This window comes from Heloderma suspectum, chromosome 16 (assembly GCF_057233095.1).
Source record: "Heloderma suspectum isolate Gila_16-S chromosome 16, 16-S_ref, whole genome shotgun sequence".
Classification (NCBI taxonomy): domain Eukaryota; kingdom Metazoa; phylum Chordata; class Lepidosauria; order Squamata; family Helodermatidae; genus Heloderma; species Heloderma suspectum.
Window position 1 is genome coordinate 7,380,428 of NC_139473.1, and position 21,110 is coordinate 7,401,537.

General features: G+C 48.9%; 1 protein-coding gene across 4 annotated transcripts in view; it reads left to right on the forward strand.

The window, feature by feature from the left end:
- The first annotated feature begins 5,643 nt into the window (after window positions 1-5,643).
- Window positions 5,644-21,110, forward strand: part of GGNBP2 (gametogenetin binding protein 2) — a 32,700-nt gene continuing 17,233 nt past the window's right edge. For 2 of the 4 annotated variants that reach the window (XM_084822693.1, XM_084822694.1), the window contains exons 1-5: window positions 5,644-5,778; window positions 14,640-14,720; window positions 17,076-17,329; window positions 18,438-18,536; window positions 20,671-20,784. In XM_084822693.1, the coding sequence (XP_084678819.1) occupies window positions 5,686-5,778; window positions 14,640-14,720; window positions 17,076-17,329; window positions 18,438-18,536; window positions 20,671-20,784 (641 nt within the window). In that variant the 5' untranslated portion in view covers window positions 5,644-5,685. Of the gene's footprint in view, window positions 5,779-14,639; window positions 14,721-17,075; window positions 17,330-18,437; window positions 18,537-19,382; window positions 19,617-20,670; window positions 20,785-21,110 lie in introns of those variants that run through there. The other 2 variants (XM_084822696.1, XM_084822695.1) reach the window with 2 other exon arrangements.

The window sequence follows — 21,110 nt, forward strand, 5'->3', positions numbered from 1 at the left end:
ACCACAAACTGTGAGGTAGTGTGTGTATGTGCACATATTATGCAGACACACGCACAAAATCTCATCCCTCTCGGGGGCTTACACAGTACTCAAGGGGGCTAACAATGTTTTAAACCATAAAATACGGGCAAATTCCGAACAAGAACGATGCAATATATTTAGCGGAGAGTGACCCATGACTGAGTGGCGATTTGAACCCAAGTCTCACTGTAACCATCGTGCTGCACAGTATCATCGTCTTGGTCCAGTTACCCTCAGCCTAGCCTACCTCACAGGGTTGTTGTGAGGGTAAAACAGCTGGGGAAAGAACCATATGCCACCTTGAGCTCCTTTGGTATAATATACCAATAATATTATATATTATTATATCAATAATATTACTGAGCTTCTCGGTGGCCCTACAGTACTGGAACCTGCTTCCATCAGGGGCTCATCAGGCCGTTTCCCCCCCCGGGGTAGTATCCAACGTTAGGCCTATTGCAATGAATTCAATTTCAATGGGTCTACTCTGTGTAGAACTAACATTGGACGCTACCGCAGGTCTTGCGAAGGCTCTGGCTATCCACTATTTTTCAGCGGCCTTTCCCAAAATATGTGGGAAGTTTTATAGGCGTTTTATTGAATATTTATTGCTCCCGACGTTTTTTGCATTTTTTTTGAGGGGGGGAGCTACTTTCATCTTGTGTGCTGTTCTGAGAGGGCCTTTTAAAATAAATAAATAAATATATATATATATATATATATATATTTTACGAAGTAGATTTTATTGATTCTTCTTCTTCTTCAATAATATTTATGTATTATGTTCGTTATGTCTTACAATGATTTATATGCCACCGTACCAAAAATACAAACTCTACCCAGGCGGCTTGCCAGTAACATAAGAATAATAAAATCGCAATAAAGAATATTAAGATTTATTTATTTAATTAATTTTAAAAAAAGTCGATTCCTTCCCTCAGGCCAGTCGATGGGGGGATGGGGCCACCTAAACACATACTGCCTTTGTGGACCAAGTCTGCTTAATAAATAAATAATAATAATAATAATAATATAAATATAATATAAATCGTAACATTTTCTGCACAGAGGCTTAAAACAAGGGAGGCTTATTGACTGATTTCTGTGTAAAACGTGTGTAGGGGATTGGGGCCTGCTTGAGAGAACTTTTGGCGGCCTGAGGCGACGCCGACGCCGGCTAACAGCGCAACCTTTCGACGGGCCTACTCAGAAGTTAATCCCATCTGAGTTCAATGGGGCTTACGCCCAAGTAAGCGAGTAGAGGGGATCGAGGCCCAAGCCGCCCTTCCCTCACGCACGGACTATTTGTCGAGGCGGAGGGAGCCGCTCGATAAAGGAGGTGTGCGCGCGCGCCTGTTCGAATCGGCGCATGCGCGCTCTCGGCGGCGGCTATGAGAGGATATGGGGAAGGGCGGAATATATATTTTCTACGCCGTCCGTCCGTCCCTCCCTCCTCGCGCAGGCGCAAAAAAGGCCACAAGCCCTCCCCTAGTCACGCGCGAGGCGGAGGAAGAACCTCGTCGGCGGAGCGAGTGGCAGGGAGTGGGCGGAGCGTGCAGAGCTCGTTTACGTAACTGATAAAAAAAAAAAATTTAGAAACGACAGCGAAGGGGGGCGTGGCTTGGAGGGAGAGAGAGAGAGAACGAGGAGCTCTGAAAGAGGGCGAAGAAATTAGTAGGCGTGGCCCCCCAGAGGGCGGGGTTTAGGGGGAGAGCGGGCGTGGCCGGCCGAGCGGTTGGTTGGGGGTGGTGGGTGGGGAAGGAGGGCGGGGTAGCGTTTCCGTCTCTCGCGAGAGGAGGAGGAGGAGGCGGCCTGACGCTGCCCTCCTGGAAGGGGAGGGAGGGTGGAGAAGGGAAGAGAGAGAGGCCAAAAAACCGCCCGTCTCGCCCTTTGAGGCGTGTCCGCCTCTCCCCCCTCGCTGCAGCTCGGAGGCTTGTCACAGAGGCTGCAGGAGCTGGAGGAGGAGGGAGGCCCGCAGCCAATAGCAGGAGTGGGCTGGGGGGAGGCAAGGTAAATTTGAATGTAGGTGGGGCTCGTCGAGGGAAAGGGGGTCGGGGGAGGTCGGCTTATTTCTGTGCTTATTTTCTCCGTGTCTCTTTAAAAGGGACCCCCCTCTTCTGCACAGGGAGCTGACTTGTCTCACTGGTTACTCTTCGGGACCCCCAAGTTTTCCTCTCTTTTTATTGCCCAGGGAGCTTTTTCTTCATTAATTAGGAGAGCCCCTCCCCCACTTTCTCTGGGACCCCCAAATTGCTTTTTTTTTTTTGGAGCACAGGGAGTTGATTTTTCATTGTTCTTGCAGACCCCCCACATTTTATTTTTTTTTAGAGTGCAGGGAGTTGGCTTTTTTCATTTATTCTGACGGACCCTGCAAACTTTTTTCTTTTTTTTTTAGAGCACAAGGAGTTGACTTTTCTCATTTAGTCTTACAGACCCCCCCCCCAAATGTTCCTTTTTAAAAAGCACAGGGAGTTCATTTTTCTCATTTACTCTTACAGACCCCCCCCCCCAATGTTCCTTTTTTAGAAGCACAGGGAGTTCATTTTTCTCATTTAGTCTTACAGACCCCCCCCCCAAATGTTCCTTTTTTTAAAAGCGCAGGGAGTTCATTTTTCTCATTTACTCTTACAGACCCCCCCAAATGTTCCTTTTTTAGAAGCACAGGGAGTTCATCTTTCTCATTTAATCTTACAGACCCCCCAAATCTTTTTTTAGAGCACAGGGGTTGAATGGGCTCATTTAGTTATGCAGACCCCCATATTTTATTCTTTTAGAGCACAGAGAGGTTTTATTCTTACAGACCTGTCAAATATATATATATATATATATATATTTGGAGCACAGGGAGTTGTCATTAGTTACTCTAGGGACCCCCACATTTTTTCTTTTTTTTAGAGCACAGGGTGTTGATTTTTCCTATTAATTATTAAGGCCCCCCAAATTTTATTCTCCTTTTAGAGTGCAGAGAGTTTTTTCTCATTAATTTGTTTTCTTCTTTTAGAGCACAGGGACTTGCTTTTTGCCTGTAAACTTAGCTTCTTTCTCTCTCCCCCCCTCTCCAGAATTTCTTTTAGAGAAAGGACTTGAGATTGTAAAGGGCTTTATGTGTGTGGCACTTAACGTTTGTTCCTTTATCTACCTATATCACATCATAGGTGTATAATGGGTGCTTTTTACACAGGAGAGGTCTCTGCCCCAAGGAACTTACAATCTATAATTTGTCACAGGTGAAGTGGCAGAGGAACTGGCGGAAAGCGTGCATGTCTGTGTGTGTTCAGGGTTTTTGGGTGGTTGGAAGGGCTGAAGAAGAGAAGAAGGGGTGGTGGTGGGGACAACGGGGGAGCTGGTTGACAAGATGAGCCACTCCTTCATAAAACATCTTTTTTTCCTTCCCCCACCCCCATTTCCAGTGTTTGCAGATGCGAGGGTTAAGCTCCTGATTATGAGGTTAACGAGCGTTTCTTCTTTTGGGGGGAGGGGAAAAATCTCTTTAAAAGGCCTGCAAGTTCTTTCTGCCTTCTTATGCTTGTTGGCTGAGCACATCAATGTGTGCATCTTTGGGTAGGCACAAAGTCTGCAGATAACTGCAAAAACTGGCAAGCCTCCCCTCACCCCCCCCAAACAAAACATTCCTTTTTTGAATCTCCAAAGATTTAGCCAGCCTGCTTGCCTGGTGTCACAGGGCCGTCTGGGGCCTTGCACTCTTCTGCATGCCTTTCTAAAAGTGTGCACGAGAACATAGTGTGTGAATGTGGCAAACTTGTAGTTGTACAGCTGTGTGTTGTGCACGCGTGCTCCTTGGGGGATGAGTTCGGGTTGGCTGCGTACATGGTTGGACATAGAAGAGGGCTGTGGCACAGTTTTTATGGCACATCTGAGAGCTGCCACAGTGTGCGCACTTGAACGACAGCTGTGGACAGCCGTGGTTAATGTATTTGCAAGGAGCTCGTGTCTGTGGCATTCGTGCATCACACCTTTTAAGTGGACGTGTAAAACACTGTGCGTGTAGATGAGTGACAGGGCTTTGTGTGTCGTTGTTGAGACTCACAGATTATTTGTAGGAGGGAATCACGGCTTGTATTGGGTGAGTGGTTAAATAGGCATATTTCTCTCCAAGAGATCGAGAGAGGGGTTTGCACTTAAACTTGTGGTGATCCCAGTAAAGAAGGCTGCAGCTCTTCATAGGTTCGACTTTGGGAGTGGCATGGATTTTCTAATTCTAAGAGGGGGGTGCATTTTTGGTTTTGGGGTAGTATGTCTCCAAATAATGCGTTGTTGTGATCTAAATCCTCAGTTATTTGAGCAGCTTGTTCCTGTGTTCTCTCTCTCACACACTCGCAAAGAGGCATCTGCTCTGAACTCTGTCTCATGCTAAGCTTTTGAGGGGTCCATAAAGCACTGCAGGAAAAAGATTTAGCCCCCCCCCCAATAATGCTGCTGGTGCTTGCATCTGAAGGCTGATCTTGGGTTATGCCTCAGCAAAAATCCCCTGTCCCGTTACTCCTACAACTGCTGCTGCCCTGGCAACCTCATTTGCACTTTTAGTAGCCAAGCACTTTATCAGTTACCCTCATGTGGGTTCCCTTCAGTTAGTGGGTTCCCACTGTTGGCTACTGTTGCTAAGGGCAAGCTGCACATGTGGAAACCATTATAAAAGAGCGGCTGGCGTTCTCTTTATTACTAGGGCTGCTCCGTGCCAAAATGAGGGGTTTTCTGGGCCTCTGCTGTTTGTCCCACAGTGTGTTCACAGTGCTGGGACGTTCTAAAATCATGGATGCCCGTTACTTTTTCATTGCGCTGAGATGTTTGTGGAAGGAGGCACCTGCGCGTGCGCACACGCACACACACACTAAAATAAACCCTAGAGTGCTTTTACTAAAGATGGGTGTATCCTCTCTGCTCCCTCTTTCTGTCTTGGGTTCTGCTGGCTTAGTGACCACCCCACCCCACCCCGTCTTTTGGGGGGTCTTTTTTTTCTAGGCTTGGAAGCGTTCACTGGCTTCTGGACTTGCCAGAAATCACCCGAATGGACAGTTATCTGGTTGTAATGGTAGGAGCGGAAGTGCAGACCTTTTAAAAATGGGGTAGAAAATGGTCAAACATACCCTTCTCCCCACTCCCTTCCAAAAAAGGCAGCTGAGAGGGCCTTCTCAGTGGTGGCCCCCTGATTGGCACCAATTTTGTTCTCTTTTCAGCGCCAAGTTAAGACCTTCCTGTACTCCTGGGCATTTGGCAGCATATGATTTCTAATCGGTTTCTAGATTTCTTTTTGTTGGTTGTTAAAATTGTTTAGAGATATATGTGTGTGTGCTTGCTGTCTGTTTATATGTTTGTATGTAAACTGTTTTTATATCATGTACAATACAGTATTTTCGAGGCCTGTAATCTTTGTAAACTGCCCAAAGAGCTCTGGCTATTGGGCGGTCATAGAAATGTAATAAAGGAAAGGAACGGAAATCAGTCAACGTTCAGCGTCCAGGCCTCGGATGTTCCGTTTTCTCCCTCCCGCGTTGTCGAATCACTTGATGCGGCAACGCGGGCTGCTTTCCCTCTCCTGGCGAAAGTGTGTTGAAGGAACCCAGCTTTATATTTACTTGCCTGGGGTTTGGCTGTTTTCAGGCTAGAAGCTGGGAGGAAGAAGCGAGAGCAGTGGCAAGAGCAGAGATGGCGCGGCTGGTCGCAGTTTGCAGAGACGGGGAGGAAGAATTTCCCTTTGAGAGGCGGCAGATTCCGCTCTACATTGATGACACCCTTACGGTAAGTGGTGGATGTGCAACTTCACTCTGCACTTGGGCGCACGGAGCGGTTGCAACATACCAAGACGGTGTTTTGCAATTCCTAGGCGAGCCTCCCCCCCTTCCCCTCCTCCTACCGGCCTCTAGAAAGGCCTCTGGCCCCGCCTTGGAGTCCTCCCAGTACACTAATTGGTGAGCTTTGGGGCACACGGTTGTGTTCAGTGCCTGTAACGTGCTTTTTCCTCAACCACATCCCTGACACACGCACAGCCGCGCACACACAGACACATGCAAAAAAAAAAGAAACAGCCACCGAGAAGGCCTAATAGTTGTAGCCATTTTGGAACCGGGATCTCTGCAACGAGCAAAAGGCCTCGTATGGTTTTTGTCTAAGAAGCACGAGAGGGAAAGATTTCTCTGATTCTGTGACCCAGTTAGTTGCCATATTAGTTGTTGATCTTTGTCCCGGATCAGTTCATGAACTTTTTGGGATTCAGTCGCTGTGCCTGTGTGCCTGAAAAGCAGAATTGTGCAGTTACGTGGTCTCGAGGCTTTTTTAAAAGACATGTAGAGGATTGAAAGGCGATTCCTACTGAAATAGCGCAAGATGCATGTTGCATGCACCATTCGTTTCTTTAGTAGCTCAGCAGTCTGGTTGGCTTCTTCTAATGTATGTTTTAATTATTGCTTGGGGAGAAAAGTACAGGGAAAGATCCAAACTCCCCAGTGGGGGAAAACCCGAAACCCTACATTTCCGTAGGGTTCTGTTCTGATCTGCAACCTTTGGCATGATATTCCCAAGATGAATATTCCTCTTTTTCTTTTTTTCCCCCTGTGCTTTGGTGTTTTTCTGATCCTTTCAAAATACTTCCCCTTCCCACATCTTTTCCTTAAGCAGCTAGAAGAACTGAATGCAAGCTGGGTGTGTGTGTGTGTGTGTGTGTGTGTGTGTGTGTGTGTTTCTCTGTCTCTCTGTCTTTGCTCCTCCTCCCATTCCACTGATTTCAAGCTGGGTGTGTGTGTGTGTGTGTTTCTCTGTCTTTGCTCCCCCTCCCATTCCACTGATTTTGGGTTCCATGGTAGGCCCTTCGTCTGTGATTTTTGGAAGTTTTCTCTAACCTTTGCTTGGAGCTGATACCACTGGGTCAGGCTGGTGGAAGAAGGAGCTAGAGAATTGGATGGTGTGTGTGTGGCGGGGGTGGGGGGGGCGGGGAGGCTGGTCAGAAAAGGCCAAACTCTCCTATCACCCTTGGTACCAGAGAGATGCACATGTATTTATTTAAAGCATTTCTGTCCTGCTCCTCACTCAAAAAAAGGCTCCTGGATTGGTTTACATGCAGTCAATAAAAACAAGATTGTCTCTGCCTGCAGGCTTATAATCTGAGAAGTCGTGAAACACAAGGAAAAAGGGATGGGGAAGGAAAATAAGCAAGTGGTCTTTCTGTGGGGCTGGTTCGCATTATGTCCGCAGAACATTATGGAGTGTCCCTTGCTGGTAAGGGGCTGTCCCTCTGGGCCAGCCCATCTCCTCCCTTCTTTGGTATCCCGGTGGGTCACCCCTGAGCTGTCTGCCTGATGCTGCTGTTGAGGGCTGCTTCCCATTCGGTGCTTGTGGGCGCCTCCCTCGGCTAGAAGGGGCTTCCTGTCGAGCAGCGTGCTTGTAGCAGAAACCCCCGAAGATGGGGAAGCCCCTTTGCGGGAGGGCGCGGGAGTTTAACTGCCCCTGTGGTTGGGGTTAGTGGGATGGCCGCAATTAGTCTTATAAGGCTGCATTCCCAAATGCGCTTACTAGGACAGTGGGGCTGAACTTTGGCGTAAACATGCACAGGGTTACATTGCACGTTCCTGCTCTTAGACAGGTTGAACATGAAAGGTGTAGAAATTATGGGATAATGGTGTAAAATCCAACATGAGTCCTACTTAGAGTAGACCGGTTGAAATGAGTGGGACTTGTTGGTCATGACTAACTTCAGTCTTATTCATTTCAATGGGTCTACTCTAAGAAGGACTTACATTGGCTTTTACCCATAGCGTTCCAGTGGCCTAGTAAGTTGCAGATGTTGAATTTACCTACCTTACCTTACCAACCTGCCCGGTCGCTGAGGTCATCAGAGGGCATGTTCCTGGTGGTTCCACATGAACCTATGGCCCGATTGGAGTCCAGCAGGAGAAGAGCCTTTCTTTGGAACTCCCTGCCCCTGGAAGTCAGGCAGGCGCCAACACTGTGCTGCTTCCGACGCCTCCTGAAAACAGCTCTTTTCCAGGAAGCATTCCCTAACTGACCAGCCACAGTTTTTAAAACAACAATTTTAATACGGCGTTTTATTTCTTTATTTAAAACATTTCTATCCCGCCCTATATCATTAAGATCTCAGGGCGGTTTTAATTCTTTTTCATTTTCTTATTCTTTTACTTTTTATGTTCACCGCTCCGGTATATGTTTTCGATGTGGAGCGGTATACAAATGTTGTAAATAAATAAAATTTGGAGCCTCTGCAGCAGCCTTTCTGAATTGGTGCCCTCCAGATGTGTTGGACTACAGCTCCCATCATCCCCAGCCAGCTGTTCTAGGCATTGTAGTCCAACACCTTTGGAGAGCACCAGATCAGGGAAGGCTGTTCTACAGTTAGGGTTCAGCTGTGGTGCGGAGTCCTACGGAGGCCTGTTACGTTTTGGTGGTAGGACTCTGGCAAGCCAAACTGCTTTCTCTTGCTACTGCTAAATTGTCAGCCTGTTCTCTCTCTCTATGAGAAGCACCTCACCTGTGTATTGAAGACAAACATTTCTGCATCCTGTTGGACACAGAGTAATTTTATTGGGGCAGGTCACTTTCGGCATAGATCTATGTTTTAAAGCTAATCCCTGTTTAAAGCTTTGTGTTTTTCTGGCTGCTTCCTGCATGGAAATTCCCAGAAACCCCTTCCTTTCTTTTTCTGTGTTGGTGCTTGAGCAGATAGCTTTTGCCTGCCACAGCTTTCTTTCAACAGCTGCCTGGACCCAAACATGGGCGCTCTCGTGGCAGCCCTGCAAATCTACAAAACTGACTAGATCGCAGTTATTTTTGCTAGTCACCCGTCTAGTCATTTGTAGCCTGCTGGCAACATGAACAGAGCAGAGCTGTTGTGTGTGTGTGTGTGTTTGTGCTTGCGTGCGTGCAAGCGAGGGGGTATGCTTCTTTTCTAGCTTACAAAAGCTTTCTTTCCTATTCGCCCAGAGGCACTGCTAAGGTCACCCTAGATGAGTGTCTGTTTACAAGCCTGATTTGGGGAGAGGGATGTCAGTGTGACAAGCCAGGTCCCAGAGCATGGCCTGAAGGCACATGAGGCAACCACCTTGCTTGAAGCTAAGCAAGTCTGGTCAATGCTTGGAGGGGAGACCACCTGGGAACCCCATGTAGCCACTTGACCAGAATTCCTAGAAAACCCACAACCTGGCCCGACCCACTGCAGATCGAATCGGGTGCCTCAGCAGGGACTGAAATGAAGTCGGGCTCGGAAGGGGGCAAGCCTAGGGAAACTCCTCGAACTCCACCCCCTGGATGGGTTTCTCCAGCATCCCTAGTCAAGAGGTACAACCTTTCGTTTGGAGGTATGATGTGGGGGGTGGTCTAATCCAGTCCACGTCTACTGCCCGAATGCTGTGGTGCACTGTTGATGGAAGAGACACCCCCTCCTATTTTGTACACATTGTACAGGATGAAAGAGGGGTAACAGGACAGAGGAAGGCCCTTGCAAAGAGCGAGCGGCTGCTAAGGCAGAGCTGCACTGCCTGAGACCGAAGTTCATTCCTTTGCTTTCTGGGCGCATGAGTCATTCTCCTTCTCCCAGTGACCTCTGACCTTCTGAAGGAGCAAAACCGCTCTGCTGTGCAGGACGCCGCGTCCTCGGTCGTTGGCCGCAGGGACTGGGGAAGAGAGTTGGCAGGTGTGCGTCTCCATGCGTGCACTGTTCTGCGGGTTTCTTCTCCAGCCTTCAAGCATTCCCAGATCGGCTTTTACACACAAAACAGATTGGAAACTCCATTTTAAAAACCGCATGCACGTGTGACGGTAGCGGCAGGAAATCTAAAGAGAGCAGCGAAGAAGCAACTAAGTGGATTAGCTTAAGAGGGCTGGGAAATAACGTACATTTCCAAAAGTCTTTACCTTTCTGCTAAAATGACATCGGTGTAGGCACCAGGTGGCTCACCCTGACCGGAGTGGGGAGGGGAGTGGGTTACAAAATCAGACATACTACTGCTGAACTGGAGAGGAGGAGATCATGGAAGTAAGAGGCCTTGAGTGGAAACTGCCCAGGTTGCTCTGGATCCAATGGTAGCAATATCCTTGCAAGTCTGTTACTGTGGCAGGGCTGATTCTGCAGTGGCCTTGTGCGATAATGTTTATAGCAGGAGACTTTGCCGTGGTGGTTCAAGTAACCTCACCTGCCCACCAATGAGCAGCCGTTTTGCCACATTTGCAGAGTGCAGGGAACACGCTGTTGTGTCTGTGTACACTGACTTCATTCACATGGAACTGCGCCTGAACTCGACTGATCTCGGAAGCTAAGCAGGGTCAGCCCTGGTTAGTACTTGGATGGGGGACCGCCTGGGAATCAGGCTTCTTGCACTGAGCAGGGGGTTGGGCTAGATGGGCTTGTAGGCACCTTCCAACCCTATGATTCTATGATAAATAGAACAGGAAAAGAAAACCTCTCAATTTCACAGGTAGGTTCCTCCTGTGCAAGCACCGGGTCATTACCGACCCCTAGAGGGACGCCACTTGCGCTGGCGTTTTCATGGCAGAAAAATGTCAGCTTTACGAATACAGGACTAGGGTGCTTGAAGGCTATCTCTGGTTCGGAAAAGACATATAGTGCAGCCCGTTTGTTTTGCATGCAGCCCTCAACCACTTGCTCAAGAGAAACGAGTGGAGGTTCGTATAAACTGAATGGTGATATGTATTTGAAGTCCCAAATTTGAGGCTAGCTTTTAATTTGGTGAGAATGGCCCCCTTAAAACCTTAAGTACGTTAATTGTCTCTGGCTCTGTGCAGGTATACAAATATTTTAAAGGAATAAAATCGAAAAAGGACCCTCTCGCTGCTATGGTCACCAGCCGCTATGGCTTCATATCCTGTTCCTCATCATGGCTGCCCCTTGCTTGCTTGAGAGGCAGGGAGCCAGCGAGGGAGGAGGCCGCGGCATCTCCTGCTCTTCCTTGTCACTGCCACCGTTCTCTGGGCCAGAGCGAGAGGCAGGGCAACAAGCTGGTTGTGACGGTGAAGAGGAGGAGCAACTCCAGGGGGCTCTCGCCAGGAGGCCCCTGCTGGGGCATGGGTCCTCAGCAAGTGCCCAAGCATGCCGACTCTTGATGCTTCCCCTGGTATCCAGCCTTTCCAGATGGATGCACAAGGCAGGTGGACATTGAGTGGGCCGGAGTGAGAGGCAGGTTAGGAGGAGCAGTTCCAGGGGAGTCTTGTGAGTGGACCCCTGCTGAAGTGCCATCCCTCGCCAGGTGCCCACTCATGCCTCCCCTTGAAGCCAGCTCTGTGTACAACGAGCCCACCCCTATTGCAAAGAACTCTAACTGAGGCTGTGTGTGTCCTCCAAAGAGCTGAGAACAGTGTTCCCCAAAAAGAGATCCTTAAACGTGCTTTTGGGATGCCGGTTGCAAGCAAGGGGGCTTTGGGGCTTTTCCCTCCTTGTCGGTGGTTCATGCTCCTGGCCCAGAAGGAGGCAGGCTTTTCAAAAGTAAAGCTGGACCTGAACCGGACCAGGAGATGGCACCTCTTCCTCCTTGGGGCCAGCAACAGGAGACTGTAACTCAGGGGTCCCCAACCTTTTTGTGTCAGTGGGCACCTTTGGAATGTTGAGTGTGTGCTGTGGGCACCTTCACAAAATGGCTGCCATGCAGGCAGCCAGGGGTGGCCCGTTCATAAAACGGCCACCCAGGCAAGCATGGCCGCTCACAAAACACTCGTTTCCCAGAAGGCAATCGGCGAGACTAAAAGTCAGTCGCTCAAGAACCTAAGTAAAAGGCAGAGGTGGGGACCCAGCCCCGAAACACAAAACCACTCTTTTGAGCCCAAAGGGAGATGGTGCTGGAGGGCAGCAGATCCCTTTTTAAAAAATAGCGAGGAATCAAATAAAAGTCAGGAGGGAGCAGGACCTTGGCGGCTGCTGCGTTCAACACCCCAAGCCCTGGAAGGCGGCCCGTGAGAGCGTCTCCGAAGCGGAATGCGGCCCGCAGGCTGAAAGAGGTTCCTCACCCCTGACATCGAATATGCTGTATCTACCTATCCATAAGAGGGCAGCTTTTTGCAACTTTTCTCTGCAGCCACAGGGTTTTGGAATAGGAAAGCCTCGTGCAGCCACAATGTTTTCTCAGGCTCGCCCGCCTTTGTGCTATGTCATGGTCTCTGTCCGGCCCTTGTTTGTATCTTCCAAGCAGGGATCGGGTTGGAAATGTCATAAAGCCTTTACCCGTGAGTGTAATCCCGCGAGGTTGGCCTTCCTCTGAACCAGCGCCTGTGAGGCTGCAGCCAAAGGGACAGAAAACGTTATACCTCGGAGTTGCTGTGTTTTAATTAATGTGCTCCTCCTAAATTGGCACTTCCAGAGAACCGACTTTTTCTCAGCCCTCCGAGTCATTAAGCTGTCACCCGTGCGTGACGGCTGCTCTGTAATTTTGTTGCTGTAATTAAGCGGTTGGATCATTTACTCTTGCGTGGTGATGCTGTGGACTGCTTAAAAATTACACTAGCCCTGAGAGCATTGTAGATGTTGGGAGTATAAATGCTGTTTGAATGTACCAGCTGTTGGCGTTTCTGTAAAGAGGTGTTTGGGGTGTGTGTGGGGGGAAGAGACAGACACATTAAAAGGATCTCTAGAATTGGGGAAACCAGGAACACGCTGGATGGCTTTCAAATACACTGCATTGGGTAGCTCTCGCCAGATTTCAGTTAAAATTCAAGGTATTACTGAATGCGCCGTTCCATGTAACAGTTTGGACCTTTGGCTGCTTCAAAATGGTTTTGGTGGAGGATGGATTTATTATTTATTTACTACGTTTTTATACCACCCAATAGGTGATGCTTTCTGGGTGCTTCACAACAATTAAACCCATAAAATACAAGACAGTAAAATGCAGATAATAAATTACAACATAGAAGTTTAAAATCAGAAGTTTACAGTGTAAAAATCAAAATAATAACCAAACAGAAACTAGCAGCAGTGCAAAAATTTAAAATACGATACCAGATGTGTTACTTTACTTTATTGTTTATAGTCAATGACCATTATAATATAAACACAAGAAAACTTATTTATGAAAACATTGAACAATCAATCCAATAAAACACAAATAGGGCCTTGAAATACAAATAAAAGGTTTTAAGCATATGTTTGAAAAACAAAACTCCCCTCAGCCTTTGTCGCTGATGTGATTCTGATACCAGATATAAAACAAACTGAAAAACTAAAATGCCTGAGAGAATAAAAAGGGCATCACCTTTATAGTTAACTACTCTTCTTTTTCATTACTGCAGCTATAATTTGTACAGTGGCAAAATGGAAAAAAATTCTTGGGACATCTTCTGTTTGAGAATGGCTTAATGTAGGGGTGCAGAACCCATTTCTGAAAGGCTGAAATGCCTCTCCTAAGAATTCTGCACCTCTGGTTTCATAGTCTTTGGACAATCGCTTTCATGACGTGTGTGTGTAGATGTATAGGTAAAGTTTTATAAAAAGAGCAGGGAGAGGTAGAGCCACAGAATCCGCCAGAAGTCTGGCCACAGCCCAGCTGTATCCCTTGTTTATTTATTTTATTCATTACATTTCTAATCCGCCCAATAACTAATGTTCTCTTGCAAGCTGGTGACTTTGTGGCTTCCGGAAAACATATATATCCGCAGGGATGTCCTTTGCCCATTAGTGTCGTTCTGTGACACTGTGGACCTGGGGACTTGCGTTATCTTCAAATTCGGGGACGGGGGGGGGGGCACAGTCCCTGGCCAAACAACAGGCAGGTTGTGTGTGCTGTGCACAAAAGTGAGAGCCAGTGTGGTGGAGTGGTTAGAGCATTGGGCTGGGACTCGGGAGATCTGGGCTCCAGCCTCCGCTCGGCCGTGAATCTCAGTGGGTGACTTCAGGCCAGTCACTGACTCTTGAGCCTAACCTACCTCGCAGGGTCGTTGTGAGGATAAACCGGAGAGGAGGAGGGTCATCCACACCACCTTAGGCTCTGTATAGGCGGGGTATAAATGTAACTGTTCGATGGAATGAGCTTCCCGGAGAGCCTCGTCTGACGCTCACGTTGTGCTCTGTCTGGCGCCAGGTGAAGACCTTCTTATCTTTATTTATTCTTTTTTATTAGATACTTTATGTTATATTTTATATTTCTTTTATTTTATTCTGTTTTAGCCTTTCGGTTGTTTTAAACCCGTTCCTATATTTTAAATCTTTGCATTGCCGCTAGGCTTCATTTTGGTTCTTATTTCCATTTTATTTTGTATTTTTAAACTCTTACACGTTTGTTTTGCATCTTACGTCACATTTTATGGTTTTAATGCTTGTGAACTGCCCAGCGAGCTTCAGCGACTTCTACACTGGGTGGTGTAGAAATGTGACAAATGAATAAATGAAAAATAAATCAGGTTCCTGCAACGGCGACAGCTTGACTCCCAGCCCGCTAACCCGTGCACACGGATGTGACCGGCAAAGTGGTGTCTGCCAGCTCGCGCATGGGTGTTGCGTGTCTTGATGGCCACAGCAGCCTGCGGATGAGCCGCCGCACAGCACCGCAAACCGTCCAGGTCGCTCGTGGATCGCCCGCTCAGCCAGCTCGCACATTGTGCTGCGCGTGCACCACTTGAAAGGCTCACTTGTGTGTCTTGTTCTTCTGCAGATGGTGATGGAGTTTCCCGATAACGTGCTAAACCTTGATGGACATCAGAACAACGGAGCGCAGTTAAAGCAGTTCATACAGGTATGTGGCTGTCACGCATGCGGGCAGCCGGTTGGCCAGTGTGTGACCAGAATGCTGGACAAGACGGACCCTTGGTCTCATCCAGCAGGGCTCTTCTGAAGTTCTTAGTCCTGCTGCCTCTGTGCTCCCGCCGGTCTCAGAGGCAGTAAGTTTATGTACACCGGTTACTGGGGAACATGGGCGGGGGGGTGCTGTTGCGCTCCTGTCCTGCTTGTGCGTTTCCCGGTTGGCGACTGGTTGGCCGCTGTGTGAACAGAATGCTGGACTATGTGGGCCTTTGGTTTGATCCAGCGGGGCTCTTCTTACATTCTTACATGGGAGCCCCATGTAAGAATTTGCATTCTGGACAAATAAAAGGAAGGACTTCTTCACACAGCACATAAACTATAGAACTCACTTCCGCAAGACGTAGTGATGGCCACCCATTTGTATGGCTTCAAAAGGGGGTTGGACAAATTCCTGGAGGAGAAGGCTCTCAATGGCTACTAGTCCTGATGGCTCTGTGCTACCTCCAGTATCAGGGGCAGTGAGCCTATGTGCGCCAGTTGCTGGGGAACATGGGCGGGAGGGTGCCGTTGCATTCTTGTCCTGCTTGTGGGTTTCTGTGGGCAGCTGGTTGGCCGCTGTGGGCAGCTTTCTGTGGGCAGCTGTGGGCAGCTTTCTGTGGGCAGCTGGTTGGCCGCTGTGTGAACAGAATGCTGGACTAGACGGACCCTTGGTCTGGTCCAGCAGGGCTCTTCTGATGCTCTAACCTGTGAATCCCCATGTTGTCCAATACGGGGCAGGGGCAAGAAGGCAAGATATAAATGGGCACACGCCCGTCTTTCATTCCCATTTTGCGTCCTATTGTGCCAAATTGTGGTGTAGTGTCTACAGCGTTGGACTGGGAGCCGGGAGATCCGGGCTCTAGTCCCCACTCAGCCATGGAAGCTCACTGGGTGACTTTGGGCCAGTCACAAGACTCTCAGCCCAACCCACCTCGCAGGGTGGTTGTTGTTGTGAGGATAAAACGGAGGAGGAGGGTTATTTACGCCGCCTTGGGTTCCTTAAGGAGGGGAAAAGGTGGGATATAAATGTAATAAATAAATAAATAATTGTTTAATTGAGATAATTGCAGCTTCTAATTGATAGGTTTCCATATTTAAATTCTGCTTTTTGAAAACCACTTATTTTTTTCTACGGCGTTTTATTTTGTTTCCAAATAAAGTTAACAAAATAAAGGCGACAGCAAGAACATACATTCCGATAAATCAAGACCGCTAAAGAAACAAAGGAATTTGCGAAGTATAATTCTTAGTCTATAACCGATGTGCTTCCGGCACAGCTACAGCAAAACGGCCTACATAGGTGCTCAGTACCTAATAAAAACGTGAAAAATACAATGCATACAGCTTATAAAAGAAGCGTGTGCAAGTGTAGGTTGTTTTGTGTGTGTGCGTATTAGGGTGCAGTCTTGTCGGGATGGCTGCGAGCCTGAGGAGCGGCGGAGGTCATCTTTGAGCGGCTCCTCCCACTTGGTATTTTGGCTAGATGGGCCGGGGCGCATCAAAGAGGGAGGGAAAGGAGGCCGGGGAGGCCTGAGGATACATTGTAAGCCAGCCTATCCAGTCCCCGCCCCGCCCCGCCCCGCCCCGCCTAGCCCACCAGCATACCGGCTTCCCCTCCTCTCCGAGGTCGCTCTTGCAAGCTTGGGGAAGCAGCTGGCACGGTTCTCTCTGTGCCAGTTGTGAGGGGGATGGGGCGGGGAGTTCGGATTCCTGGGTCCAAGGTTGGAGTGCTGTTTCCGACCTCGGATCCAGGAATCCGAAATATCCTCTGGGCCCCCAGACTCTGTCGAGGGGCTACAGGGTCGCTCCCTTAGTCAGAAAAGGGGTAGGCACTGGTACTTTGTTGGAATGCGATCAAAAATTTGAAGAGAAAAATTAATGCAAGCCGTGGCGCCATCATATCTTCCGTAAAGTTAGAATTCCTTGGCTGCTGCACTTATTATTATTATTATTATTATTATTATTATTATTATTATTATTAATTACATTTATATCCCGCCTTTTTTCCACCTTAAGGAACCCAAGGCGGCGTATATAGTCCTCCTCCTCTTCCAGTTTATCCTCACAAAAACAACTCTGTGAGGTGGGTTGGGCTGAGAGTCTGTGACTGGCCCAAAGTCACCCAGTAAGCTTCCATGGGTCATCGTCCCACAGTTTTGACCAGCCCACAGTGCTTTGGTTGGTTCTTTTGGAAACGTCCAGCTACGCGCTGTGCAGGACTTAGCAGCGGTATGCAATGGCTTCCGCAGGTCTTTGTGCCAGTTTCTTTCTCACTTGCCCCCTCCTCCTCCATGTCTCCCACGTGCAGCGACACAGCATGCTCAAGCAGCAGGATTTGAACATTGCCATGATGGTGACATCGCGTGAAGTCTTGAGCGCACTGTCTCAGCTTGTCCCATGTGTTGGCTGCCGCCGTAGCGTGGAACGCCTGTTTTCTCAGCTTGTCGAGTCGGGGAATCCTGCCCTTGAGCCCCTCACCGTGGGGTCGAAGGGAGTCCTTTCTGTAACCTCGAGCTGTATGAGGGATGCCAAGAAGCTTTATACGCTCTTCTATGTGCATGGGTGAGTTTGGGGGGATGGCTTGTCGGGATGCAGGGCCACCGAGAGAAAGTCGTGGTCACTGGGCTACCATTTGGCTCAAGGCAAGGGTCCCCAGCGTGGTGCCCGTGGGTGCCATGGTGCCCACAGGGGCTGCCAGTGGTGCCCATGAACCTCTCCATTCCCTGCCCCCTTCAAAGAATGTTTTAAGAAAAACCTTGGAAAAAGTTAGGGCATCTATCTCCCTTTCTAACCTCTCCCCTTGCTCTTTCTCTCCCCTTGCTCTTTCTCTCCCCTTGCTGTTCCTCTCCCCAATACCCCTTTGCCTGGCTATTTCCCCCTCCCTCCCAGCCTCTAGTGTAATTATTTCTCTCCCCACCTCTTTACCTTGCTGTTTCTCTGCGCTCCCAGTTTCGAGTCTCGCTGTTTCTCTCCCCAGCCCCTCTTTAGCTCATGTTTAAGTAGCCAGGCCCCCACAGCAGCCATGATGTGACTAGCCACATCCTCCAGGGGAGGCATTTTGTGCTGGTGCTCACAGTAGTTTCTCAACTTCCTAAGTGTGCCCACAGGTTCAAAAAGGTTGGGGACCCCGGGCCTAAGGTGTCGAACCGTAGGCCTGCGTGCCAAATCTGGCCCACGCAGAGCTTCCAGGTAGCCATGCCTCCTTCTCCTGACCACTGATCTTCTGATAGTTTCCTGGCTTGTGCGCAGCCCCCCCCCCCCGCCCTTCTGAAAGGTTGAAATGCCTCTCTGAAGGCTTAGTTACTGAACTTTAAGCTGAAATATGCCGGCATTTGGCTCCTCCCCTTTTGCCCTGCCCCTTTTGGCTTTGGCTCTGCCCGCCACTGCAATGCGAGCTTCTCCAGCAGTGAATTTGGCCCTTGCGCTGAAACAGGCTCCATGCCCCTGGCCTATAGCAAGTACCGGGCGGGAGCCTTTCTTTGTTAAACAAGAGAGACCTGGGAGGAAAGACACACCGCTGTCGCCGTTTATGGGATCTTTGCCGGCAGCTGCGTTTTGCTGTGTGGCCTTGTAAAAAGTTACGATGAGCCGTCGGTGAAATACTTAACAACCTTCTGTAATGTTGACTCATTATGATCACGACCATCCTCATTATTTGCATTCTTTAAAGGTCCAAATTAAATGAAATGATAGACGCAATTCCAAAAAGCAAGAAGAACAAGAGATGCCAGTTGCACTCCTTGGACACACACAAGCCCAAACCTTTGGGGTAAGTTTTAAGAAAGCAGCCCCCTACAGTGTGACTCTTCTCGGGTGGGTGTTGGAGGATTTTCTCCGTCAGTGGCTTGATTTGTAAGACTGCTGGAAGTTTTGGCAAAAGAGGAGGAGGAACTGGGTAGATTTGGGGCCCAACTAAGCATAAAAACCCAACTGAAAAAAGCGTGCTTCTAAATCAGCCTTCCACAGCCTGGTGCCCTCCAGATGTTTCGGACTACAGCTTTCAGCATCCCCCAGCCAGCATGCTGGGAGTTGTAGTCCAACACATCTGGAGGGCACCAGGGTGGGGAAAGCTGCGAGAAAGTGACTCTTTTTCTAAAGTGCGCGGGGTATTCTTTGTATATCTTAAACGTGTGGGCACTGAAAGCAAAGTTGGATATCGAATGCAGCCATGGTCATCCTTTGGTGGCACCTTCTCCTCCATCCAGCACGTGTGAGCCTAGAAAGGTGAGCCAAAGCTGGTGGCTTGATTGGCCCCCTTCTGCTTATCATGTACCCATAGCACAATTCTGCAGGCCTAGCACCATGTCAGTTTGTGGTGGGGCGGTGGGAGGTAAGATTCTGATCGGACCCCACAGGGGATCAAGCCTCTCCCCCCGCCGCCCCACACTATCGTCGCAGTCCTGCTCTCATCCCTCCCCGCTCCAGGCTGGCTATTTCTATAACAAAAATGAGCTGCACGGTGCCACGGTGCATGGCGAAGGTCGCGTGTAGCTTTGCCCTTGGTTCCCATTGATTTCAGTAAGACTTGAGTCAGGGTTTACTTTTCATGAGGATTTCAGCAGGACCTTCCTGCAGCCAGGGTAGCCTGGTGAAAGGTGGTCTCACCTTGGATGTGGCTTCTCAGTAAAGAGATGTCAAGAGCTGGAGCGGGTGGGGGCGAGGCCATGCACCCATTGACGTCGCCATTGAAATAACTTGTTTTAATACCGTGTATGTGCTGCAGCGAAGGGAACGGTAGCGCCCCGAGTACAGAGAAGTTAGGTGCAGATAAGAGAAGTAGTGAAGACGACAGGAAGGAGAGCAAGTGTAGGATCACTTTCTACTATGGACCTTTCCAGGGAGCTGTCAGGTAAATGGATTTGGGGCTGCTTGGGTTTCTTTTTGTTCTTTAATTAGGTGCCTTATAAAATTGATTCTGCAGGCATTGTACGAGAGCAGTTAAAACCTAACAACCATACCATCACAATCCAGCAACAGATCTTTAATACCCCAGTCCATGTATGGCAAGGGACATAGCTCAAGGGCAGAGCCCCTGCTTTGCACATGGAAGGTCCCGGGATCGATCCCTGGCATTTCCAGGTAGGGCTGGAAAAACCGCAGTCTGAGACCTTGGAGAGCCGCTGCTGCCAGCCAGTGTCGACAGTACTGGGCTAGATGGACCCAGGGTCTGACACGGTATCAAGCAGCTTCCTAGGTTCCATCAGAAAAACGCCAATACCAGCACAGTAAAAATAGAAAGAACACTCACGAGAACTTTGAAGCGAAGAACTGGTGCCTGTGTTCTGCTTTCCCCTCTCCTCCTTCCCAGTGTCTTTTCCTTTTGTGTCGTGTCTTTTAGAGTGTAAGCCCCGAGGGCAGGGTCTGTCTCCCTGCTAATCTTGGGAAGCCGCTCAGGGGAGGCTTTTTTGGGCTGAAGGGCGGGGTAAAAATGCTGTAAATAAATAAATGGCAAATAAATACAAACAGCAGGAGCTAAAAACAACCAGCGCACACATAGTAGGAGCTAAACCACAAGCACCACAGGGACAAAAATATCAAGACCTTAAAAAGACCTGGGGCTGAAAGAACGACAGTGGGGCGCCACGCAAGTCTTCCTGAGGAAAGCGTTCTATAAGCGTGGTGGAGAAACCCACCTAAAATAACCTCTCCCTCGTAGCCACCTTCTGAATTTTTAGTTGAGGGGACACTTGGAGAAAGGCCTCCATAGGTTACTTTAAGGCACGGGTAGGTACCTTGAGACAGAGACAAAATTCCCAAGCCCTGCAGAGCTTTATCAGTGGGCCTGGGGACTCTTGGGTTTTACACATGATGCATTCTTGTGTATCAAGCCCTTTTAATCTGGTTGATGTGTAGATCTAAGCTTGTTTTTAACCTATGTGCCCTTTCCCCCCCTCTCTCCACAGGGGTTGCTGGATGGACGTGTGGGAGCTCATGTCCCAGGAATGCAGGGACGAAGTAGTCTTGATTGACTCTAGCTGTCTCTTGGAAACGTTAGAAACGTACCTGCGGAAACACAGGTGAGCGGGCGGAATCCAAAGTGCCTTTTTTCCTCTTTGCACCGCAGTCGAGTCTCTCTGTTTGGCAAAGGAACTCAAAGGGTTTTGTAAAGGCTAGAGGGTGTGGGGAGGCAGCGAGGGAAGTCTGTGCCCATTCCTAGGCAGGGGAAAAAAGCGTTGTTTCACGCGACACATTTTTGCGTCTGTGACAGCAGTTAAGGAGCTTATGGGCCACTTCCGAGAAAGGTGTATTGCGGGCTGAGAATTCTGCTTTTGAATGCATCGCGAGTTGTCCGGAGATCGGACAACCTGCCCTAAAGAGCCTCAGTGAATGAGGCAGATTTGCA